Genomic DNA, 27,725 nt, shown 5'->3' with positions numbered 1-27,725 from the left:
CGCTTGGGCGCTGGGAGCCTCCGCTAGCGGAAAGCTGCGCTGTGGGTCCACTCCAGCCGCGTGCAGCTCCGGAGTCCAATCGCAGCCAGAACCGCGCTTCTTTTCTAGGGACCTTGCGACGGGGCACCAGTGGGTGGCCACGCTCCCGAGGCCCCGCCCTCACCTTGCCACCACCAGACCCTGGACCAGCGGGCTCGCCACGTGCAGCACCCTTGCCTTTCCTGCCGCTCCTGCTGCACTTAAAGCCCCAGGGTCTTTCTTCCTGTCTCCTGTTTTCTTTCTCTTTGCTGAGAATATCCATCTTGGCAGTAGTCAGTCAACACTCCCAAGCTATCTTCTCTCTCTGCACCCAGCCACCACCCCTATTCTATCCAAAGAAAAACTCTGCAAAGTGTGGGGACCTGTTAACAGTCTTAATCGTCCAGGAAGGGTTCTCACCTCCAACTAAGCACCGTTTAAATTACTAACACTAAAACGCGCACAAACATACCCTCCCTACCACCTAAATATACCTTTAACTCTGGGAAGAGTTTTCTCTAGCCTTCAATAGAAGCAAGGAAGGCGTCGACAAGTCCCTGTTATACTTGTATATTGCCCATGGGTTCCAGTCTTGGCATATCCTTTGGACTGTGTTTAAGTCTGTCTTCTGTGCCCAAACCCCAGAAGCAATGATCCAAAACGAGTTGCTTTAGTCCCTCCTCCCCTTAAGTGTGTCCTCTTCCTCACAAGATCTTGAGTTAGGATGGTGAGAATGTGGGGTGAGATGTATGCCAAATCCGAAACCCCTAAGCCCCATTCATTGCTAGGACTAACCACTATCAGAGCTCTATCCTGTTCTCATCATTATAGTGAAATTAATGTGACTAATCATTGGTTATTCCCAACAATACCCTTAGGTGCCCCTTCTACAACCAAGACCAGCTCTTACACAAAACAACCAAGAAAAGAAGATTCATTTATCTCAAATTGGGTAGGATGAATACAAATCCATCTCATACCAGACTTTTTCCTCTACTCTAGGGTTGTAATCATCCCAGTCCACCATCAATCATTGACTCTGAAAATTAGAGAAATTAAAAGTGACCCATTTAATATCCAATCTGAAACTTTAACTTCCCACCCTCCCAAGGAATTCCCCCATCCACCAACACTGTTCAATTTAACTGGACCTTGAACACACACACCCTTTAAGCAAGAAACTCTTCCCATCTTTAAATTGACATTCAACAGATCCTTCTAAAATGAATCAGTACTCATTCCTCCTTTGAATAGCCACATAGTTACCATAGAGTCTTTTGTGTAAAATACATTATTTTTCATGAAACATTGTATCTTCATATAAATATTACAAAGTATAGAAAATTGCAAAATAAAGAAAAATAGGAAGCCGCAGGAATAGTTGGTGGATTGTGCTGCTATAACAAAATACCTAAGACTGGATAATTTATAAAGAACAAATTCACTTCTAACAATTCTAGAGGCTGGAAAGTACAAGATCAAGATGCTAGGCATAAAGGTAAAAAGAAAATGCTGTGTGAAGTATCCTTTATAAGACATTTGATATCATTCTCCAGGGAGGAGTCCTTAGTACTGAATCACTCCCAAATGTACTAGTACTTAATACTATAGTATAAGATTTAGTTTTGAGGGACTGGGGTTGGGGCTTAGTTGTAGAGCATTTGCCCTGTATGTGTGAGGCACTGGGTTTGAATCTCGGCACTGCATATAAATAAGTAAAAATAAATAAAGGTCCATCAACAACTAAAATAAATTTTTTTTAAGATTTAGTTTCAAGATGAATTTTGGAGGGACACAAACATTCCATAGCACCAATAGTTGTTAAAATGCAATTATCAGGGCTTGAGGTGTAGCTCAGTGGTAGAGCTCTTGCCTAGCAAACACAGTGCCCTAGATTCAATCTCCAGTACCACAAAATAAATAAATAAACAAACAAACAAGTAAATAAATAAAAACAACTTAAAAAACAAAACCAATTAAGATTAATAATATTTAGCATAACTTCTTATAGTACTTCTTAAATTAATATTATCTCAAATATTTTGTAATTAAAATGCATTTGTAAAGAATATTAGATTATAAAACTCCTGAATAACTGGGTATTATTACAACACACACACACACACACACACACACACACACACACACACGGGGGCTGGGGGGGGGGGAGAGAGAGAGAGATGATTTCCTAAATAGAAACCTCAATAAATCAATAATAAAAATAGCCTACTAGAAAAAATAAAGGACATTACTAAGCAGTTCACAGAAGAGTAATCCCTGATATCCTGTAAACATGAGAATAGATGTTTAATTTCAAGGAGATAGTATATTGTTTTCCGTAATTTAAGCTTAACAAATATTAAAGTTTTTGGAATATGCATTGTTAGTGAGTTTTGGGGCAAATGAACCCATAGTATACTTCTGGCAAGAGTATGAGTTTGTATAATCACCATGGAAGAAAACTAGCATCATCTCTCTAATCTCTAAATGATCCAGAAATTCTACTCATGCTGTCTATACTCAAGTCAGTGACAGAAAATATCATTTATGTGATGTTCTAAATGTTCTACTGCGACATTAGGATTAGAACCCCAGCTAGAGGATGACAAATATCTCTTAACTCAAAAAAGAAAAAATTATGTCTGCATTGAGCATATACAGACTTTTTTCTTGTCATTAGTCCCCAAACAACAACTGTCTTTACTCCCCAAACATAGCATTTACATTGTATTAGGGATTATAAGTAATCTAGAGATGATTTAAAGTATGCAGCAAGATACACATAGTTTTAATGCAAATACTGTAACATTTAATGCAAGCATCCAAGGATTTTAGGATCCCAGCAAATTCTGGAACCAATCATTCAAAATTACAGATGGACAACTATAATCTGCTAAATTAGCTTTCCTTTACTGTGACAAATACCTGCGATAAATCAATTTATAAAGAGCAAAGGTTGAGTATGGCTCATGATTTCTTAGGTCTCAGTTGTTGTCAGTTGATCTGTTGCTTCTGGGCCTGTAGAGGCAATATATTATGGTAGGAACACTTGGCAGAGGAAGCTGCACATCTCCTGGTGACTAGGAAGAGAAAGAAGGGGCCAGGGTTTCAATATCAACTTCAATGGCAGGCCTCCCAGTGACCTAACTTCATTACATCAGGCCACCTCCTAAAGGTTCCACTACCTCCTAAAGGTTCCAGCACCTCCCAGTCGGTCACACCACAGGCTTAGGACCAAGTCCTCAATATATGGACCTCTGGGAGACATTCAAGATCCAAACTATAGCCCTGATGGATGTTGATTAATTATAAATGCCTACTCAAAACCTTCTTCTCATAAAGTACCTTCATATCCATCATTACTGGAGAGCACTGGTGCCCTCCAATTATAATGCAAGTAATGATAAAGGAATATACCAAAAAGGGACTAAGCAAAAATATTTAAAAATTTGCCTAAGATGACCAAATTTGAAAGTTTATTTTTATCACACCCATGTTCATGCTGTTGTGCAAATTTCAATATTAAGGCCCCAACCTAACAGGAAGTACAGTTTTGCATATATAGGAAGAAGTCTTAATCCTACCTGGGCTGAAGGAATGGATTATGGAAAAAGAAAGCAAATAATAAGAGTTCTTCTCTTAGTAGAACTTTTTCCCTTTATCTAAAAAGAAGCTTATCTTTATCACGTGAGTTCTAGGAGGCAGTAAACTTGTCTTTTTTAATCTAACAGGGCTTTGTAGTGGTAACATGATCAAAAAAATAGTAATTAAGCTGGGCACAGTGGTGCATGCCAATAATACCAGTGACCTGGGAGACTGAGGTAGGAGAATTGCAAGTTTGAGACCAGCCAAAGCAATTTAGAAAGGTCCTACTCAACTTAGTAAGACAATGTCTCAAAATTATATATATATATATATATATATATATATATATATATTTAAAAAGGGCTCAGGATGTAACAAAGCAACCCCGTTCAATCCCCAATAGCAAAAAAAAAGTAATTGCATTATGAATGCAATTTCTATGTAAATATACTTTCTGTGTAGACACTGGGATTACAGACATGTATAAATGAGGACACTGGGGATCTTGTCCCTGATGAAAGCAAAATATAAAAGCATGTGTTACCCTGCATTATCAATTTAGGTACCTAATGAGTAGTATAAAGAGAAAATATCACAGAAACTAAGATGAATGGGTAATTTTCAAGATTGGGCAGGCTTAATAGGAGCCTATGAGAGTAAAGTTTGTTTCAAGATTTAAAACAAAGGTTGGTCTTTCAGCAGAGAGATAGCATGGACAGACATAGTGCTGAAATGTGCATAGTTATGTGTTCAGAAATAGTTTAAGTAGAGCTAAAGTTTTGTGAAGACAAATGCTGTGAGATAAGGTATTTTGTATAGTCAGGGACTAAGCTGGAAAGTGCTCTACCACTGAGCTACAGTGGTAGACAACAGAGTTTGAACTTCATCCTTCCTGGGAATAATTTAATGATTTTGATCAGATGAGGCTACATATATAATTCTGTGTTTTAGGAAGAAAAGCCTGGAAAAAATAGAATGATTTAGAATAGAATAAGGAGAGAATAAAGGCAGGGACTCGAAGGGTAGTATATATGAGGAAAATAGTTCAGTATAAATGTACTGTGTGTTACAGATCATGGGGAAAGTTATAGGACTATACCCCAATAGGAAAGAGAATGAGATAATCAAGAAAAGAATAACAGACCTGTGGCCAGCCAGTTACAGGATATCCTGATAACAGAATTTAGGCCCTTCTGTTCATGGCATGTCCCTGCACTGGCCCTCCAGCAGGTTCAGCTGTCTTCCAGAGGTTCTGAGGCCACACCTGTAATTCATCCTCATAGGTCCAACAATAGCTGCTTGGAGCCATCTATGGTAGTAGCTGTGATTTCTTTGGAAACATAGTTCTATACCTTCCTACTAAAGACAGTCATCCCTTTAACAGAGGAAAAATTACTTTGGTTCAATATTTAAGCCATAAAGGAAATTCCTGTTTGAGGCAAAATTTTATTCTGAATGTCATTTTATCAGTATTAATGTCTGGTTTTTAAAGTAATTTTCAGTTTTGATTAGGTGGGAAGAGTTTTTAAAGGACATAGAATTCATTTACCTAAAGTTGAGGAGAAGCAGCAAGAAATAACAGAGGGCTGGGGCTATAGCTCAGTGGTAGAGCACTTGCCTATCATGTGTGAGGGTCTGGGTTTGATCCTCAGCACATAAAATAACTAAATTAAATAAAGATCTATCTACAACTAAAAAAATTACATATTAAAAAATAGCAGAAAACATCCTTAGATCTTCTATGTTTGTTTTAAAAAATTGGCTCTATAAACCATGAGAAGAGGAAGAGATGAGGCAAACTATAATCTTGATATTTTGGTCATATATTTGCAAAAGTATTAATTTCTATCTCATGAAATTCTACATACTTTTTTCTTTTGGGTAGCAGGATTTGAGCCCAGAGGTGCTCAACCACTAAGCCTCAACCCCAGTCCTTTTATTTATTTATTTATTTAAAAATTTTGAGATGGTGTCTTGCTAAGTTGCTTAGGGTCTTGCTAAGTTGCTGAGGCTGGCTTTGGAACTCACGATCCTCCTGCCTCAGCCTCCCAAGTTGCTGGATTACAGGAGTGCACCATTGTGTCTAGCTAAAATTCTACATATTTTTAAACAAAATGTGTTGGGTAAAGTATCAAGTTGTTAGGGCATCTTTTAGCGACACTATTAATTCTGTACTAGAATTTCTATATATGTGAGACTAATGATTGTATTGAGACATTCTATGTATGTGTGGGGCTTTTATATGTGTATAAATAGGAAATCTATGCAGGTGGGCTACTGATTGGTTGTATTGAGAGCATAAGTAGTCCATTTATTACCCTCTGTCTACAGCTTCTAGGTTTCTATGCAATGAAAACAGGCCCTTCTAAAATAGTTTCTCTAGCTGAATAAGATTTTTGGAAGAATTTCCAAATATTAACTGAATAAAATGAAAATATGGTATGCAATAACTTTACATTTTTAAATTTTTTTCATTCCAGGAATCTTTAAAAATATTATAAGTAAGACTAATGAAAAGGAAGAGGCCATTATTTTAGAAATTCAGTCTGATATATTACTTATCTTATCTGGACTTTGTGAACACCATATTCAAAGGAAGGTATGTATCCTATAAATCAAAATTTTGTTGAGATCTCCCAATCATATGAATTCTTTAAAATATTTTTCTTTTTTTAATATTTTGGTTTAATTTAGTATTCTTCTTTATAATTAATTACAAACAATATAATATACAGATTTTAAATATATTTCATTAGGTTTATTTCTAATACTCTAATTCAAACATTTAATATTTCCATCTCCCTATAAAAATTGCTTATCCCTTTAGTAGCCATCCCCCTCATGCACCTCCATACAACCAGTGTTCTGATTTATATCCCTGTATATCGGTTTCATTTATTCTTTAACTTTATAGGAGTGGCATCACACAGTATTTACTTTTTTATGTCTGCTTTCTGTCATCCCAAAGAAATAACATATATATTTCTGAAATATATACATATTGTTTAATATATCAGTAGTTCATTTCTTTTTATTACAGAATAATATCCTATTATATGAATATATCTAAACCTTTTTATTTATTACCTTATTGATAGAAACTTGGGTTGTTTCCTTTGGGGCATCATGAATAAAGCTTTAATGAAAAGTCTTAAATGAGTCTTTTTTGTGCATATAATTCTTTCATTTTTCTTGAGTAAATACGTAGCAGTAAAATTGATAAACATAATGTTGTATCTTTATCATTATAAGAAACTGCCAATTTTCTACAGAGAACTGTTTTGTTATACATGTTATTTGGAAGTTTGAATTAGGTTCATACCTCAAACCAAAAGTTAGAATAGGAGCTTGATTTCCTTTGATCTCTTTTAGCTACACAATAAATTCTGAGTTTTAGAACTTGACAGCTTAAATAACAATAGATGAAACTAAAAATATAAAAATCAAAAATTATGAAGGTTTAGATAGAGTGATTTTAGGAAGAGGCAACAGAAATAGTGAATGTAATTTTAGCTCCAAACCTTGATTCTCCAAACCTGTATTCTTATGCCTATACCATGTGCCTATACTCTTTTAGAAACAGACTCATAGTCTTGCTTATGAATAGAATAGAACAAGGTAATGAGAAAAGTAATTGGTAAAGGAAAACTATTAAATGGTAGTAATTTTATATACATTATTAAAGATTTAACTACTATTTATATAGTAATTTTTCTGTTGGGAGCATTTTAAAATCTTCTATGATAGTTATTACTATCTAGTATTCATCTGAGTTCTAGACAGCTCTCAAGGAGAGCACCCCATAGTTTATTTTTTATTTTTATTTTTTTTTAGAGAGAGTGAGAGAGGAGAGAGAGAGAGAATTTTTTTTTAATATTTATTTCTTAGTTCTCGGCGGACACAACATCTTTGTTGGTATGTGGTGCTGAGGATCGAACCCGGGCCGCACGCATGCCAGGCGAGCGCGCTACCGCTTGAGCCACATCCCCAGCCCCCCACCATGGTTTATTTTTATAAAAAGAGGAGAGAATAAAAAATATAAAGGGATATTAAATTGGTATGTTGATTAATATCCTCTCTTAAAATGATTTAGAATAATCTGTCTTAAATTCCTGAGAACAAATGAGTATAATTTTTTAATCATATTAAATATACTATTTTCCAAACAGTGTTGCTAACAATATTTACATGATAAAAAGTAATTTCAGGGGACAGGGTGAAGTTGGGAGGAAGAGATCACATTTTTATTTCAAGAAATAATTTTTAACAAATTTCTTAAATAGGAAATTTTTGGAACTGAAGGAGTAGATATAGTTCTTCATGTAATGAAAACAGACCCCAAGAAGATACAGAGTGGATTAGGCTATAATGTGCTTCTTTTTAGTACATTGGACAGCATTTGGTAAGTATTACTATAATCAAGTTAGGTAGAATCACAGTATAAGAAAATTAAATCTATAGCTATATACAACAATTTTCTTTCCTTAAAACCACACCCCACACACTTCAGATAGAGCCCTAATATCCAGAGTATACAAAGAACTCAAAAAATTAGATAATAAGATAACAAATAACCCAATCAACAAATGGGCCAAGGACCTGAACAGACACTTCTCAGAGGAGGACATACAATCAATCAACAAGTACATGAAAAAATGCTCAACATCGCTAGCAGTCAGAGAAATGCAAATCAAAACCACCCTAAGATACCATCTCACTCCAGTAAGATTGGCAGCCATTAAGAAGTCCAACAACAACAAGTGCTGGCGAGGATGCGGGGAAATGGGTACACTTGTTCATTGTTGGTGGGACTGCAAAATGGTGCAGCCAATTTGGAAAGCAGTATGGAGATTCCTTGGAAAGCTGGGAATGGAACCACCATTTGACCCAGCTATTCCCCTACTCGGTCTATTCCCTAAAGACCTAACAAGAGCATGCTACAGGGACACTGCTATATCGATGTTCATAGCAGCACAATTCACGATAGCAAGATTGTGGAACCAACCTAGAAGCCCTTCAATAGATGAATGGATTAAAAAAATGTGGCATTTATACACAATGGAGTATTACTCTGCAATAAGAAATGACAAAATCATAGAATTTGGAGGGAAATGGATGGCATTAGAGCAGATTATGCTAAGTGAAGCTAGCCAATCCTTAAAAAACAAATGTCAAATGTCTGCTTTGATATAAGGGGAGTAACCAAGGACAGGGTAGAGACGAAGAGCTGGAGAAGAAGAATAACATTAAACAGGGATGATAGGCGGGAGGGAAAGTGAGAGTTAAGGGAAATTGCATGGAATTGGAAGGTGAGCCTCAGGGTTATACACAATTACATATAAGAGGAAAGGAGGAGTAGGAGGAAAATTATAGAAGTGGAAGAAACGATTTATAGTAGAGGGGGTGGAAAGAGAGAAGGGGAGGGGAGGGGAGGGGAGGGGTGAAGGGACAGTGGAGAATGGGATAGACAGCAGAATACATCAGTCACTAGAAAGGCAATTTGTAAATCAATGGAAATGTAACTGATGTGACACAGCAATCTGTATACGGGGTAAAAATGGGAGTTCATAACACACTCGAATCAATCTGTGAAATATGGTATATTAAGAACAACCAACAATAAAATAATAAAAAAAAAAACCACACCACACAGATATCTTATGCTATGCCTTTTTCTTTAAGATAGTCCAAAAATCACACCAATATCTTTTGGAAAGTAATCTCATTCATCACTCAAACAGTAAACCACTTTTTTATCTAAAATTAAATCCTTGTTTTTCTGATTTAAACCCACTCCACATTGGCCTAGTCTAAAAAAAGCAGAATGATTCACTGTTATTTATACAACATTATTCTTATATCTTGCCTCTATTTTTAGCCTCTCTGTTTATTCTAGTGGTCAGTAGTGTGTTAGTATTTTTTGATCCTTTGCATTTAGATATTGTCTAAGTTGTTCAGAGAAACAGAATCAATAGAATAATATAAAAGAGATTTGTTTTAAGGAATTGGCTCACATAATTATGAAAGCTGAAAAGTCCCAAGCTGGGGGAGAATGTCTGCAAGCTGGAGACCCAGGAGAGCTGGTGTGTAGTTCTGTTTGGTGATTGAAGACCTGAGGACCAAGAGAGCCAATGTTCTAGGTTCCAGTCATAAAGCTTGCCAGGCTTAGGCCCTGACTTAGGCCCTGGCTCCTCCCTAAGAGGAGCAAGTTTTTAGTTTGAGTCTCAGGGTTTATGTGCCAACTCAACAGTCAGGCAGAGGAGTTCCCATTTACTCACACTTTGTATTTTATGTAGGTTTTTGATTAATTGATAAAGATACACATTAGGAGGGACATCTGCTTTATTCATGCTACTTGAACTTTTTATCTCATTCATAATCACCCTCACAAACTAACTGGCTAAATGTCTGGCCATCGCAGAGGTGATAAATAAAACCTACTGCTTAAATGGAAGAGGTCAAGTTCTTGGCATTTGGGGCATCAGCTCCCCTACCTTACCCCCAACAACATCATCATGAAATAAGCAGTAGAAACAGGGTCCCCTATGTTCAAGAGGGGGCCAGAGTTAGGAAGGGGACACAGGGAGGTGATCCCAGCAAGCTTGCAATGCCCGAGAGGAGCGGAGGTTAGTCTTTGTTACTATTGACCACCACCACCACTGGCACCAGCAGATTATTCAGCCCATATTCCCCACTGAAGAAAGCTATAAAAATAGCCCTGGAGGAGAACTTTAAGAACGAGTCATTTCATGAAAGCAAAAGAGAATGTTGCACTTGCAGAAAAGAAATAGGCAGTTATAAAGAAGAAATGATTGTTTTTGGTTTTAAGAAGTAGTTGAAATTAAACTACATTCATATGGATTCTTCAAAGTTCTATTTTTAAGTAAAAGTATTAACTATTTGATTTAGGGAATGAAGAAAAATATTAAATATTCTTTGAAAATGCTTTGATAGAAAGTTCTACAAATTGGAATTTAATAATAAATTTTTATCAAATGAATTGCTTTTAATTTAAGGTGCTGCATTTTGGGATGTTATTCTTCAGAAGATTACTTTCTTGAAAAGGAAGGTATTTTTCTCCTTTTGGATGTATTGGCAGTAAGTATGGTTACAACAACTGTAAAACAAATATTAAATATGTCTTTATTGATTTTTTCCCAAACCAAATACCACAGAACACTATTTTGTAAAGAAACATACCCCCAAATTATATTCAATACATTGTTTTTAAACAGAAACCTTCCTGTAGATTCATAAAGCACTATCATATTAAAGCTTCTGAAAATGTCTCCAGTTAAGAAATCAGTTTACTTAGATTAGTATTCCCAAATACATATAAGCAGAAAATTTATTTCTTTGCACACCATCCACCTGCTGAGAAACAATATGTAAAAAGTTAGACTCTTATCAAAATTTAGTCTTTTATCAATAACTTCTAGCTTTTCTCATAGTATTATATTTAAGAGCCACAAGACAAAGATAAGAGTTGTTATTGTTGTTGTTGTTGCTACTGCTGCTGCTGCTGCTTTTGTTGCAATGCTGGGGAATCAAACCCGAGTGCTGTGTAGTTAGGAGGTGATATGAGGAAGTCTGATGTGTCACAAACCACCATTTTGCAGGATGAGCAGGAGTGAGCATAGTAAACCTTCCTTCCAGTAAATAGTCACCATCAAGCCATCAAGCAACTGTGAAGAATATAAACCTAAATCCTAGATTCATTTTAAATGGGGTTCATAGTCAAAATGATATAGGAGGAAAATTACAATTCTATTTAGAGAAATTTTGAGAGAGAGTCTCATGTAGAATTCTAGCAATGTCATTATCTATGATTGTCACCATTCTTGATTTTATTAGTAGTATAATAAACCTACTTTGATTAAAACAAACATGCTAGAATTATTTGTGACCTTTCATGACCCTAAAAGAAAATTGGCTAATAATTCCATTTTTATGTCTTTATAAAATAAGGATAACAATCAGCACAGTATTGGAAGGCTTAAATGAGTTATATTGTGTATATGTGTGTGCCCATGCATATTCTAGTGAATGTGCCTGCATATATGCATATACATAAATACATTGGCTAAAACAGTTCCTGACACATATTATTGCTATTTGTTTGCTATTATAAATATTATTAGATTTTATTTAATGTGCATTGAACCAATAAAGTTCATTACAAATAATAAATATTATTTAATTTTTATTTCAACTTCAACCTTTGACATTGCCTTTCTCCTGAAAATGAAGTATAAGAAATTAAAAAAAAAAGAATGCTGTTAAGGGTTCTGCTTGATGCAGTTCTGCTAAAATATTTATTCAGTGTGTAATAATAATAACTAATAATGTTTAAATATTATTGAGAGCTTATCGTGTGCCAAGCAGTCTCATATAACTCATAATAACCTTTGCAGGTAATATTATTATCTTTTTAAAATGAAAACTAATTATGTTGCAAACTCAAAACAAGTTATATTTCCTTTTCTCTATTCTGCTAGCAGAATTCTGTAAAGTTAATCAACACAAAATAGGGAGCCAGGTACGGTGGCATACGCCTGTAATCCCAGCGGTTTGGGAGGCTTAGGCAGGAGTATCAACAAGTTCAAAGCCAGCCTCAGCAATTTAGCAAGGCCCTAAGCAACTCAGTGACACCCAGTCTCTAAATAAAATACAAAAAGGGCTAGCATTGTGGTTCAGTGGCTAAACATCCCGGGTTCAATCCCTGGAACCAAAAACAAAGTCACATAGGAAAATTACTGTGTGGAGGCCATTGGTCTTAATGGAATTTTCTAACCTAAATGTTGCTATGAAATATGGTTGGTAACAAGAACATTTTCTCGAATGCTTAAATACACTTTTTATGGATACAATTGTTAAAATACAAAGTTATATCACATTTTTTATTTTCAGATTTTTTACCTAGTTACCATCAGTTGTTCTCTTGATAACAAAGAGATTATCACTAATAATAAATCTTTTTAAAGCTTAATAAAGCATGTAAAATGGAAAGATCATGTAATTGCAGTGGACCATGTCACTGCTGACCTTGCTTCACTTTAAATGAACATCTTCACTTATTTTTTGACACTCTCCCTTTTCCAGTTCAATCAAATTAATACATTTTTGGCCATGACATGTGATTATGGCTACTTCAGAATAATAGTAAATCTTTTTTTCTTTTTATCTTTTTCAATTTCTAATATTTGAAAACACTCATTAAAATAGGTATCTCTTAACAGGAAATTGAGTTGAAAAGGAACTTAAAAGTGTTTTATCTTTTTTAATTAAGGCAATCATTCTTAATATTTATTGCAATGTTTTATCTTTTCTATTTCCTTACCACAGTTAAACCAAAAAAAATTTTGTAACCTAATACTTGGAATAATGGTTGAATTTTGTGATAATCCCAAAACTTCGGCTCATGTCAATGCTTGGCGAGGGAAGAAGGATCAGACAGCTGCTAGTCTTTTAATTAAATTGTGGAGAAAGGAAGAAAAAGAACTAGGAGTAAAACGAGATAAAAATGGGAAGATCATTGGTAAGTGTTTTGTAATTGTTAGAAGAAGCAATTAGATGTATATTTTTAAAAAGGGATCTTTAAAAGGTATAGTGAAATATGAGGACTTACACACTTTCTAAAGTTCTTTTCGCAAGTATTTAAAGAAATTGCTATTCTAAATTCTGAATGATTGGAATAAAGGCAAGTAAACTAGTAGGAGGTTCATATATTTATAGAATTTTTTTTAAAAAATGGTATTTCCATACCTAAAATTGATCTTTAAAATACTTAAAAGAGATTCCCAAAAGCCAAGTGAATTTTTAAAACTATCAACACACAATGTATTTATGCACCTATTGGTTTTTTTTAATTTGTTTTACTTAGTTACACATGACAGTACAATGATCTTGACATATCATACCTTTGAATCAGATGGGATATAATTTCTCATTTTTCTGAGTGTACAGGTTACAGAATTACATTGGTCATGCAGTCATGTATATACCCACATCAGTAAGTCTAAAATAACCATGTCTTTCAGTATATGTTTTCAAATTTGCCATGATTTAATAAACTTATCATCTTATATTAGGCAGTCTCTAAAATAAAAGAGATCATAAGAAAAAAAAGTAAAAAAGATTGATTTTTGCTCATAATTATAACATACAGTCTGTTTTTTTCAAGAAGATTAGTTCATCAAATGCATGTGAAAAAACTAAAGAAATAAATTATCCATTGTGTAAAAAAAACAAAAAAAAACAAAAAATGGTATTTAACTATATTTTCTTTAACATTACTTCCTAAAGAAGCTTATCTAGGTTCTCTGATTTTTTTAATACTTTTCTTTTTTTAGTTGTAGTTGGACAGAATACCTTTATTTTATTTATTTATTTTTATGTGGTGCTGAGGATCTAACCCAGTGCCTTGCATGTGCTAGGTGAGCTGTCTACTGCTGAGCCCCAAACCCAGCCCTGGGTTCTCTGATTTTACAAATAGATCCAGTAATATTTTATTTACCAATAAAATTTGGGGATATAAGTAGTGTCTGAAAACAATCTTTGTAGCATTTTGTACTCTAAAGTTTATACAATTTACTTTTTATGTGAAGAAATTATTTTCTAAATGAAAATAAATGTTCAAAGTTTTAATTACTATACTTTAATGATGAGGTTAACAGCATCAGAATTTACAATTCATTTATATTCTCTAACGCTATATTATAACTTTTAATACTTTTAGTTTCTAACTATAGTTTTGTCAAAACTGTTAGTAATGTTTTATTGTTTAATATTTTTAGTTATAGATGAACACAATGCCTTTATTTTATGTATTTTTATGTGGTGCTGAGAATCAGACCCAGTGCCTCACAGGTGCTAGGCAAGCACTCTACCACTGAGCCACTACCCCAGCCCCTATTGCTTATTTGTTTATTTTTTAAAATTTTTTTTAGTTGTACATGGGCACAATACCTTTATTTTGTTTATTTATTTTTTTATGTGGTGCTAAGGATCAAATTCAGTGCCTCACACAAACTAGGCAAGCGCTCTGAGCCACAACCCCAGGCCCCTATTGTTTATTTTTAGGTGATAATATTTCCACTTCTGGTGATTTCTATCTTTGACCCATTTTTGTTATTTGAGTTTTGATCTATAACATCATAAAATAAAATTTATATTTACAACAAAGTATTAGAAACCAAAAATGAAATCGTTTACATCATCATTAATCTGATATTCAGTTTCTGGATCTCAAAATTTTCCAAGTTATTTACATAAAAATTTCACTTTTAAAAAGGAATTATGTAAAGTTTATGTATTTCACATAAATAATACAAATAGAAGGTTTATGTTTTGTCACAGAGTAGGGAAGAAATTACTGATTGTGCTTTAAAAAAAGTAACTAAGTGTAATCACTATAGTATTTTTATATATTTTATGTTGGTTAGATCAAAGTCTCAAGAATTTATTTACAATTTTTTTTTATTTCATGGTTTCCAATTATTAGATACAAAGAAACCTCTATTTACTAGTTTTCAAGAAGAGCAAAAAATCATGCCACTGCCCGCCAACTGCCCATCAGTTGCAGTTATGGATATTGCAGAGAATATCAGAGCAAAAATTTATGCTGTGTTGGGCAAACTAGGTAAGAAGCTGTTCCTCAAATTTGCAAGAACCTTTCTGTTATACTGAGTGTGACTGCACATAGATTTTGCTTTGGAACTCATTTTTCAAAATTCCCTTTAACACAAATGCATGCATGTTCCATTGTTACCTCAATGCCTAGGCTCCAACACTGAACAAATAAATCAGAATTTCTGGATGTGGGACCCCCAGCATTAAAAATTTTAATTTTAAATTTTCCCAGGCAATTCCAGTGTGTAGCCTGGATTAAGGGCTTAGTCTAGATGATTAGGCTTAAACATTAGCATTCAGAATCATCTAAGTTGTTTTTTTTAAAGTCTTTGCTTCTTGTTAAGGAAGATGTCTTCACTCTTCAGCTTCTGAAAGTAAACTATCATTGTCTGACCACAAAACAGAAAGAATAATTTCTCTGCTAATGACTAGGATCACCTGGCAGAGGTCATGTTGTAGGAGGAACTGACACAGGAAAAACTTTTTTAGGAAATCAAACGTAAATGTTTGCATTCGTTTTTATGACACATATATGCATCTTGAAGTCACTTGCTCTGTTGAAGTAATTTTCTATTTATAAACTTTGTTTAGATTTTGAAAATTTACCTGGCCTATCTGCTGAAGATTTTGTCACTCTCTGTATCATACATAGATACCTTGATTTCAAAGTAAGTACTGTTTTAATAACTGTTATTAAAATGTGTGTTTGTTATGTCAAAAAATAAATTGGGAAATAAAATATCTATACATAGCTGTGAGCAGTCATCTCTGCTGGGTTTTTTTTTATTTCCTGTTTTGCATCTGATACTGTTGAAACATATCATTAGTTATTTCCCTCAAGGGATGAAATTTCATGGAACTATTAGCTTATAAAAGAAGATGGATATTACTGACATAGAGCTATTCAAAAGCCTGACAGAAGTTTACTAATATAATTTCTTCTCTTTGAAGAGCATTAGGATTAATAAGTTATTACTTATTAATGCTTGTCAAAGTATTCATTTATTATTAGCTTATATCATGACCAAATCTCAAAAGATATTAGGATGCTTATTTTACTGGTTATATTTTAATCAGTCAATAAATGTTTTTGAAGTTTGAAAAAAATCTTATTAAGTAAACATTTGCCTTATACTGATATTATTAGTACTATATGCTAATGTAGTTGGTTTTGCATTGTTTTTTGGTAACTGTGAATGAACCCAGCATCTTGTGCACTAAGCTACATTCCAGTGCTTTCATTTTATTTTTTTTTTTAATTTTTGAAACATAGTTTCTCTAATTTGCCCAGGCTGATCTTGAACTTTCGATCCTCCTGCATGAGCCTTCTAAGTAGCTGGGATTGCAAGTGTGCACCACTGCACCCAGCAGTATTATGTATTGAATGTTGTGAATTAATAAATCCGTATCTTAAAATGAAAGTAAAACTGAATTGTATTCCTATCTTAGATACATAAGTTTTATTCTAGTTTTAAATATATTGAAGCACATTAATTTCTAAACAACACAGAATATGAGATGGAGCTTTGGGCATATGGAGCCACATAATTAAAAGTCTAAGATTCAGTTATACTTTACTTTAGTGAGGAGGTGAGGGGCAGGGCCCAATTCCTCAAGTTGAATCTGCTCTAGTGTCCCAGAAGTCCCCAGATTGTTCCTATAAGTTCAGCTTGACCTAGCCTTCAGTTCAGGGTTTTAGGGAGGAAAGCAGCAATAATTTAAATAGATGAGAATAAGTCATCAGTTTCTGCAGCTGTGAAAACAAAATAATTATAAGCCATAAGTGGTGCAGCCCATTCCATGAACACATTGAATCATAAAAAATATTTGGTAAACTACTTCTGAGTACTCAAACATAACTGGTGCCCTGAATCATTCCCAAAGCACTTAACTTATTCCCCAGAGGTAAGTTAGGGAAAGCTTAAGGGTTAGCAAAATAGGAGTGAACATCCACATAAAGGGTTACCTAAAATTATATCATTTATTTTTGGTTAATTTAACTCTGTTAAACTTTGTTACAACAGATTGGGGAAATATGGAATGAAATATATGAAGAAATAAAATTAGAAAAGTTAAGACCTGTCACTGCAGATAAAAAAATTTTGGAAGGTATTACAACAGCATCAGAAAATATTGGAAAGATGGTGGTTTCTCTGCAAAATGAGATGATTGAAAGCCAAGCACGCCAAGATGCACAAAGTGAACAAAAAGTATATGCAAAAGTAAGCCACAATACCATTGAGGCACAACATATTAATTTCAATGTATAAACTAGAGGAAGTTATTCCTAGGATACATACTTACTGTGATTGTTTTAGCCTTTTTTTTCCTCATAGTTATTTTCAGTGTCTTTGTTCTTAAAAGAAATCATGGACTTAAGAGTTTTAGATCCAATTACTATTTTAATGACATTTTATGGATAATTAACATAATTTGATTTATACATTTTTAAAAGGCAAAGAGATATCTGAAACAATTTCATTTTTGAAGTGCTGAACAAGGTTACAAAGATTGTGGCCTATGTAAATGAATACATTTAACAAATTCTATCTGATAGTTTATCTGTAACTTGTGTTGGCCCTATCTCTCATTCTGATAGGCCCTTAATGGTATGCCAACTATCAGTTTATCAGTCCATCAGCTTCACCTTCACTACAGTGCAGAATGCTTGCTATGAGCATTCATGCTGTAAATCCTGAGGTATACTGTTCTCTGACTCAATCAGAAAAGACTTGTCAGAAAAATAGCCACTTTTCCAAAAACTGAACACATCATGTGTTTTTGAGCAAGTAAGTGATTATTTAAATTAAATTATTCACAGATACAAAGATGATGTAGATTCCCCACTTTTCTTTGTGATCCTTTGTAGCTACAATTAAATATTTGAAATTCTTAAGGTGATTTCCAAAGTGTTTTCTATTGCCTGCCCTTTCCATGTAGCCTATTAAATGTTAACATCTACAGCTGTAGGAACTCTGTATGGGTTCGTCTTTAAATTCCATTCCATTTTATACAACCAATTGCTTGAAAGTTTTGTTTGCTGGGAGTTTTTTGTTTGTTTCACTTTTTTGCATAAATGCTGCCATTTAACCCATTTATTTTCTCTGAAATGGAGCAGCAGAATTGGAATTTATTTATGTCACCTATTTATCATTACTTCTTTCAAACAGAAGAATATTTGCTATATTAACTAAATGTTGTTGACTTACTGATTATTATTGACTTATTATCATAGTTCTGATCCCATTTTTTAGCAGTTATTTAATTAACCATTCTTAGGTTCATAATTTAATCTCTTTTTTTCTTTCTTTTTTTTTTTTTTTTTTTTTTTGGTACCAGGGATTAAACCCAGGGGTGCTTAACTAGTGATCCACATCCCCAGCTGTTTTTATTTTTTATTTTGAGACAGGGCCTTACTAAGTTACTTAGGGCCTTGCTAAATTCTAAGGCTGGTTTTGAACTTGTGATCCTCCTACCTCAGCCTCCTAAATTGCTGGGATTACAAGTATGCACCACCATGCCCAGCTCATAATTTAATCTTCATAGTATAATGTATAGCAACCAAGGACTTGTGTCCTCTGATTATATGTTCAATGAATAGCCTTTTGAGAACTATATACTTTGCAGTTGGTTAGTAGTTCCTTCCCTAGACTTCATTAACACAACAAACTCAGTGCTCTCGCAAAATTGCTTGTCTTGTTGCAGTCATATATTAAAAATAATTTCACCAATATATTTTTGACTAAACTAATTATCAGTGGCCAGCAGGAATTTCTTTATTTTCCCCTGTGAATTTGCTGTTAAATCATGTATTTAGTTGACTGTGGATTATAATCTATCTTCACAAATGGCAATCATCATCTCCTGGGCCTAGTCAAGTACGCAGGAAGGAGAGAAGGAAAGAGAAGAGGACAGGAGAACCAAGGAAGCCTAGGACATATAAAGAAGACAAACTGCTATGAGTCAGCACTAAATGATCCCGCTGAAACAACTGGTCAGCCCTTCTGAACCTACGGAGGCTAATGCCAACTGAGCCTTCATAGGCAGTGGCCACAGGATTGAAACGGGGCTTGGGAGAGCCAGTCAGAACCTACCCGTTGCATTGGTCACCCGGCAAAGGGAACGAACTGTCGCCATTTGCATGGGATACCACCATGGCAGAGAACTGACGTCACCAGACTGCGGCGGAGGAGAAAGCTTCATTGAAACCAGCGGCGACAGTGACTTCTTTCCTTCCCTTCTAATACCTTTCCTCCCAAGCATCAAATAAATTTATGGGAGTAAACAGTTACTCAGCAGTCTAACAGAACAAGAAGTAACATGAGCAACTTGAAAAGGCAAGGAAGAAAAGGAGTACAAACAATGCAGGACAGCCTAAATATTCAGGAGGACCTAGAGTCATCAGAAAAATGGTCAAATAAAGAACTTAAGAAATACCTTAGACAGATGGGATGGAACCTTAAAGAGGAGATGAGACAGCAAATTCAAACAGTGAAAGAACACATTGAGAATGAATTACATAAACAGATAAAAGAAGAAGTTAAGCATCTTTATCAGGAGATAGAGATTATTAAAAAAATCAAACAATAATTCTAGAAATGAAGGAAACGATAAACCAAATTAAAAACTCAATTGAGAGTATCACTAACAGAGTGGAGCAAGTAGAAGCCAGAACGTCAGATAATGAAGACAAAATATATCATCTTGAAAAGAGTCTAGCCAACTCAGAAAGGCTGGTAAAAAATCACGAGAAAAATATCCAAGAGATATGGGATAACATAAAAAAACCAAACTTAAGAGTCATCAGGATAGAGGAAGGTATAGAGACTCAAACCAAGGGAATGAGTAACCTGCTGAATGAAACAATTACAGAAAACTTTCCAGAAATAAAAAAGGAAACGGATATACAAATTGAAGATGCATACAGGACACCGAACATACAAAATCACAGTAGACCAATGCCAAGACACATTGTTATGAAGATATCCAATATACAGAACAAAGAGAAAATATTAAAAGCTACAAGAGAAAGGAGGCAGATTACATTCAGGGGTAAACCAATAAGGTTAACAACGGATTTTTCATCACAGATGCTGAAAGCAAGAAGGTCATGGAACAATGTATTTCAAACACTGAAAGACAATGGATGCCAACCAAGAATTCTGTATCCAGCAAAATTAAGGTTCAGGTATGACAATGAAATAAAAATCTTTCATGATAAACAACAGTTAAAAGAATTTGTAGCCAGAAAACCCTCATTGCAAAGCATCTTGAGCAAAACACTACACGAGGAAGAAATTAAAAACAATAACCAAAACCATCAGTGGGAAGTGCCTCGGTAAAGACAGAGGGTGAGGGGAAAGCTAATCATGGAGAAACAAACTAAATTTAAAAAAAAGATAAATAATCAAACATGGCTGGAAGTACAAACCATATATCAATAGTAACTCTAAACATTAATGACTTAAACTCTCCAATAAAGCGACATAGGCTGGTAACATGGATTAAAAAAACAAATCCAGCAATATGCTGCCTCCAGGAGACACATCTGATAGGAAAAGACATACACAGGCTGAAGGTGAAAGGTTGGGAAAAAATATACCATGCACATGGTCCTCGTAAGCAAGCAGGGGTGGCCATCCTCATATTGAATAAAATCAAGTTCAAGACTAAGTTAATCAAAAGGGATAAGGAAGGACATTATATACTGTTAAAAGGAACCATTCACCAACAAGACATAACAATTATCAATATTTATGCACCAAATAATGGTGCTGCGACGTTCATAAAACAAATTCTCCTCAAGTTCAAGAATCAAATAGACCACAACACAATAATTATGGGTGACTTCAATACACCTCTCTCACCATTGGACAGATCCTCCAAACAAAAGTTGAATAAAGAAACTATAAAACTCAATATCACAATCAATAACCTAGACTTAACTGACATATATAGAATATATCAACCATCATCAAGTGGATATACTATTTTCTCAGCAGCACATGCATCCTTCTCAAAAATAGACCATATATTATGCCATAGGGCAACCCTCAGTAAATATAAAGGGGTAGAGATAATACCATGCATTTTATCTGATCATAATGGAATGAAACTGGAAATCAATGATAAAAGAAGGAAGGAAAAATACTTCATCACATGGAAAATGACCAATATGTTACTGAATGATCAAAGGGTTACAGAACACATAAAGGAGGAAATCAAGAAATTCTTAGAGACAAATGAAAATACAGACACAACATATCGGAATCTATGGGACACAATGAAAGCAGTTTTAAGAGGGAAATTCATCGCCTGGAGGTCATTCCTCAAAAAAAGAAAAAACCAACAAATAAATGAGTACTCACACTTCATCTCAAAGCCCTAGAAAAGGAAGAGCAAAACAACAGCAAATGTAGCAGAAGGCAAGAAATAATTAAAATCAGAGTGGAAATCAATGAAATGGAAACAAAAGAAACTATTGAAAAAATTGACAAAACTAAAAGTTGGTTTTTCAAAAAAATAAATAAGATCGACAGACCCTTAGCCATGCTAACGAAGAGAAGAAGAGAGAGAACTCAAATTACTAACATACGGGATGAAAAAGGCAACATCACAACAGATACTACAGAAATACAGAAGATAATTAGGAATTATTTTGAAAACCTATATTCCAATAAAATAGAAGATAGTGAAGACATCGATAAATTTCTTAAGTCATATGATTTGCCCAGACTGAGTCAGGAGGATACACACAATTTGAACAGACCAATATCAATGGATGAAATAGAAGAAGCAATCAAAAGACTACCAACCAAGAAAAGCCCAGGACCAGATGGGTATACAGCGGAGTTTTATAAAACCTTTAGAGAACAATTAATACCAATAATTTTCAAGTTATTTCAGGAAATAGAAAAAGAGGGAGCTCTGCCAAATTCATTCTATGAGGCCAACATCACCCTGATTCCGAAACCATACAAAGACACCTCAAAGAAAGAAAACTACAGACCAATATTTCTAATGAACCTAGATGCAAAAATCCTCAAAAAAATTCTGGCGAATCGGATACAAAAACACATCAAAAAAATTGTGCACCATGACAAAGTAGGATTCATCCCTGGGATGCAAGGATGGTTCAATATACAGAAATCAATAAATGTTATTCACCACATCAATAGACTTAAAGATAAGAACCATATGATCATCTCGATAGACACAGAAAAAGCATTTGACAAAGTACAGCATCCCTTTATGTTCAAAACATTAGAAAAACTAGGGATAACAGGAACTTACCTCAACATTGTAAAAGCTATCTATTCTAAGCCTCAGGCTAGCATCATTCTGAATGGAGAAAAATTGAAGGCATTCACTCTAAAACCTGGAACAAGACAGGGATGCCCTCTATCACCACTTCTATTCAATATAGTTCTTGAAACACTGGCCAGAGCAATTAGACAGACGAAAGAAATTAAAGGCATAAAAATAGGAAAAGATGAACTTAAATTATCACTATTTGCGGATGACATGATTCTATACCTAGAAGACTCAAAAGGGTCTCCAAAAAAACTACTAGAACTAATAAATGAATTCAGGAAAGTGGCAGGATATAAAATCAACACGCATAAATCAAAGACATTTCTGTATACCAGCGACAAAACTTCTGAAATGGAAATGAGGAAAAACACCCCATTCACAATATCCTCAAAAAAAAATAAAATACTTGGGAATCAATCTCACCTAACAAAAGAGGTGAAAGATTTATACAATGAAAACTACAGAACCCTAAAGAGAGAAATAGAAGAAGATCTTAGAAGATGGGAAAATATACCCTGTTCCTGGATAGGCAGAACTAACATCATCAAAATGGTGATATTACCAAAAGTTCTCTATAGGTTTAATGCAATGCCAATCAAAATCCCAATGGCATTTCTTGTAGAAATAGATAAAGCAATCATGAAATTCATATGGAAAAATAAAAGACCCAGAATAGCAAAAGCAACTCTAAGCAGGAAGTGTGAATCAGGCGGTATAGTGATACCAGATTTCAAATTATGCTACAGAGCAATAATAACAAAAACAGCATGGTACTGGTATCAAAACAGGCGGGTGGACCAATGGTACAGAATAGAGGACACAGAGACTAATCCACAAAGTTACAACTATCTTATATTTGATAAAGGGGCTAAAAGCATGCAATGGAGGAAGGATAGCATCTTCAACAAATGGTGCTAGGAAAACTGGAAATCCATATGCAACAAAATGAAACTGAATCCCCTCCTCTCACCATGCACAAAAGTTAACTCAAAATGGATCAAGGAGCTTGATATCAAATCAGAGACTCTGCATCTGATAGAAGAAAAAGTTGGATCCGATCTACATATTGTGGGGTCAGACTCCAAATTCCTTAATAGGACACCCATAGCACAAGAGTTAATAACAAGAATCAACAAATGGGACTTACTTAAACTAAAAAGTTTTTTTCTCAGCAAGAGAAACAATAAGAGAGGTAAATAGGGAGCCTACATCCTGGGAACAAATTTTTACTCCTCACACTTCAGATAGAGCCCTAATATCCAGAGTATACAAAGAACTCAAAAAATTAGACAATAAGATAACAAATAACCCAATTAACAAATGGGCCAAGGACCTGAACAGACACTTCTCAGAGGAGGACATACAATCAATCAACAAGTACATGAAAAAATGCTCACCTTCTCTAGCCATCAGAGAAATGCAAATCAAAACCACCCTAAGATACCATCTCACTCCAGTAAGATTGGCAGCCATTATGAAGTCAAACAACAAGTGCTGGCGAGGATGTGGGGAAAAGGGTACTCTTGTACATTGCTGGTGGGACTGCAAATTGGTGCGGCCAATTTGGAAAGCAGTTTGAGATTCCTGGGAAAGCTGGGAATGGAACCACCATTTGACCCAGCTATTGCCCTTCTTGGACTATTCCCTGAAGATCTTAAAAGAGTGTACTACAGGGACACTGCCACATCTATGTTTATAGCAGCACAATTCACAATTATGTAAAAAGGTGGATGTGTAACCGATGTGATTCTGCAATCTGTATTTGGGGTAAAAATGGGAGTTCATAACCCACTTGAATCTAATGTATGAAATATGATATGCCAAGAGCTTTGTAATGTTTTAAACAACCAATAAAAAAATTAAAAACAAAAACAAATGGCAATCATGTAAAACAATCAATCTTGCTGATTATTTTTTATTTTGTTTTTAAAAAAAGCAATTTTGCATTACATTTCATGGAAAGCGGTTTAAACCTTAGCCATATATGAGTAAAAGATTTTTTTTCATTTTAAGAGTTTTGTTTTTAAAATTAAGTACTATGAATATTCTAATCCTTTTGCTAATGGGCCTTAAAATTTACTTTAGCAAAGGGTAGGTGCTTCCTTCCAAATAGATGCTTTCAAGCCCTTTGGTATTCTTTCATAGAAACTGAAACCCCCTTACCTTTTTCATTTCAGATACAAGCTACTCACAAGCAAAGAGACCTAGCTAATAAATCATGGGAAAATTTTCTGGCTAGAACATCAAATGCTAAAACACTAAAGGTAGGATTTTTAAGTTTTATCATGTATAGAACAAATAACCAACTCTTAAGAACAGAATTTTTTCAGAAGTGAATAGTTATTTACTTTTTCCTGGTTACCTTTCTATAGAATACCAACACTATTAGGTGCTTGTATGCATTTTAGCTTGAAACTGCCTTTTCACAGCTACAGGTGATGCTACTCTGAGTTTCATTTGGTTTAGCAGGGGGAATTAAGGGTGGTGTTCTTGGCCTTTGTAAAACCACTGATAGACAGGAATGAGCTGAAGAAATGTGCTCTACTTTCCATTCTGAACCTTCTTATTCAATTATTTCTTTTCCGTAAAAAGTTGAGTGAAGAACAGAAAAAGTAACTGTTCTGATTTACCCTCTTCGCAAAGAGCTTTTCCCCTCTGTGATTACCAAAAGAAACATATTACAGTTTAAATGGGAATTTGAGATAAATATCCCTTTGGAAAAAAATATGATAAGCTACTTTAACTAGAAACCAATCTAAAAATTTTACACTGCTAATTGTTCTCTTGACATTTGTGAGACGCACCATGCATTATAAAAATGTCTATTTTTTTCCTATATTTTTCATTAATATCTTTAATATACTTATATTTAGTGTCCTGGTTCTTCCTGTAGATATGAAATTGGTAAATATTTAGTTAATCCATGAAAATACAGGAAAAGTAAGATAGCAAAACATAAGTTAAAAATAAGATCTGAGTCCCAGATTATCCCCCTTTCACTGAAAGTTCTTCCAAACTTTACTTGAAAATATCCTCAAAACTGCTTGTATTTTTAAGAAGAGTTAATGACAAGAAACTCCTTTCCTGTTGATCATTTGTGACCTTATATCCTCACATTTCACCTGTCAGTACCTCTAATATTGAGCTTGAATGTAATTGCAACAAATTATATAATTTATATTATTCTGAATATTTGAAATTATTCTGAGTTATATTTATTCAACATATTTCGAAATGTGCATAGCTTGATATAAATTTAGTAAGTTATAAATTGTACTATTTAATAATAGCTTATTATATTATATCAAACTAAATCTTATTTCCTCAGGACATTTTTTTATTCCTTGGTTACATATGACCAGTACCTCTGGAAATAACCAGAGTGTTTTTTAGATGCATGGTGTTTTCTTCAATGCGCAAAGTATTCAACCCTCAGTAGTAACTGTCTTCTTGGTCTAAATGAGTAAATGTTGATCCCAGGGCCGCCTAATAAACATTCAAAGAGTTAAACAGAATTTAATGTACTTTGTGTCTTTATTATAACTACCATAGTTAATGCTTCAATAGCAATTAATAGCATTTTATTTCTAATTTAAAAATCTTCAGAAAGCAAAAAGGCTTCAGGAAAAGGCTATAGAATCCTCTAAATACAAAGGGCAACCACAAAACACAATACTTCATCGGACAGTTATTAAAGGCCTTAACACAACGGTAAGATTACTTTTATCCACTTCTTTTGCTTAATAGATATTAAATTTAGGGTCCCAAAATGTTATTTCTATGGAATCTTTCTTTTTCTTTTTTTTATCTTTTTTTTTTTCTGCTGTTCAAATGTTCACACCATTAAGGTACATTTCATTTATCTCCAAGTACTGGTTTAGAGCAGATCCAGCCCTCTTAGTTTCCTATGAAATTTCTACCAAAACTAGTCATTGTATATCTTTACATATTTTTGACAGGCAATGTGCAGTACTTACTTAGCCTGACAAGTAAATTCATGTCATATGCCACTGTTCCCGGTGACCTCATTTGGACATAATCTGCCACCAATTACAAAGCTCATGAGCAACAGAAGAATTCAAACCCACTTTTTCCAGCTCCAAAGCCATTATCTTTTCCACAATGTCATACTGCCTCCTAATTACTTATATTTACATTTTGTATCTTTTCCAAAGGATGACTGGGTTTTTCTTTTATTGAAAATTTTATAAACAGACTCTAGATATTTACCTTTTGCTTTTTTTAGGTGCCCTCTGGTGGGGTAGTAACAGTGGAAAGCACTCCTGTCCGATTACTCGGAGGACCTCTGGCTGATACAGATTTAGCTCTTAAAAAGCTGCCTATTCGCGGAGGAGCATTGCAGAGGGTGAAAGCAATTAAAATTGGGAATGGGCAAAACAAGAGTATTCCTTCCTAACATACTTAAGAGTCTATGAAATAAATTCTACTTCTAATTTTAGCTAAATATATCTTTATACACAAATGTAAAGCAAATATTTTAGAATAAATATTTTAGTATATTTATATGCTAAACAAATATTTTAATATAATTTATAGTATTTAGTAAAACACTCTATAAATAAAAATAAGGCCATATAATTTATTTTTATTGAAAACATCAGCATAATATCAGAAAAGTTATCATCAATTTCTTTGGAAAGACTGCTAATTCTCTTAACTTAAATTGTAAACATAGCTTACTAGGACTCTTGCTTGCATGTGAACTACTCTAAATAGTTGAGCCAAAAAAAAATTATGTAGGGTCTGTACCTATCAAATCTGGGAGTCATTTAGACTGCAAGCTTTTTTGGATCTAGGACTGACAGTGTATTTGTAGCATCATCTTCTAGCAACTCCTGGCTTACATTCTCTCAGGTTCGTATCCAGGGGAGAAGAATATATGTCTGTTTCTCAGCAATTTTCCACAACTGCTTCTGCATTCTGGGACCTTTGATTTGTCACATGTCCACTCTTGAACAATTTACTATAAATTTGATCAGATCTGAGTACAGCCTATCGCAGAGCCAGAAGTAGGCAGATACCATCAACATATATGGATAGAGTAGAGAATTTAGGTACTGTTATCAGAAGTGTATAGAAATACTGGGCAGCAACAAATATGTTGGTCAAAGTAACACAAGTTTTATCTGTTATAAAAAGCAAATGTTAGTTGTGAA

General features: G+C 34.3%; 1 protein-coding gene across 1 annotated transcript; it reads left to right on the top strand.

Moving 5' to 3' along the window:
- Nucleotides 1-751: 751 nt before the first annotated feature.
- On the top strand, nucleotides 752-27,725 carry LOC308643480 (cilia- and flagella-associated protein 69-like; the record flags this gene model as incomplete). The annotated part of the gene is made up of 11 exons (XM_081283311.1): nucleotides 752-758; nucleotides 6,084-6,202; nucleotides 7,887-8,005; nucleotides 10,620-10,701; nucleotides 12,949-13,141; nucleotides 15,107-15,244; nucleotides 15,826-15,902; nucleotides 17,259-17,456; nucleotides 24,726-24,812; nucleotides 26,155-26,259; nucleotides 26,795-27,725. 11 exons carry the CDS (start codon nucleotides 752-754, stop codon nucleotides 26,963-26,965), a joined length of 1,296 nt encoding a protein of 431 aa, XP_081139437.1. The 3' UTR covers nucleotides 26,966-27,725.

This window comes from Spermophilus citellus, assembly GCF_964194105.1.
Source record: "Spermophilus citellus genome assembly, chromosome: 3".
Classification (NCBI taxonomy): Eukaryota; Metazoa; Chordata; class Mammalia; order Rodentia; family Sciuridae; genus Spermophilus; species Spermophilus citellus.
The sequence above is the reverse complement of the archived record's forward strand: the minus strand, read 5'-3'. Positions and strand labels throughout refer to the sequence as shown.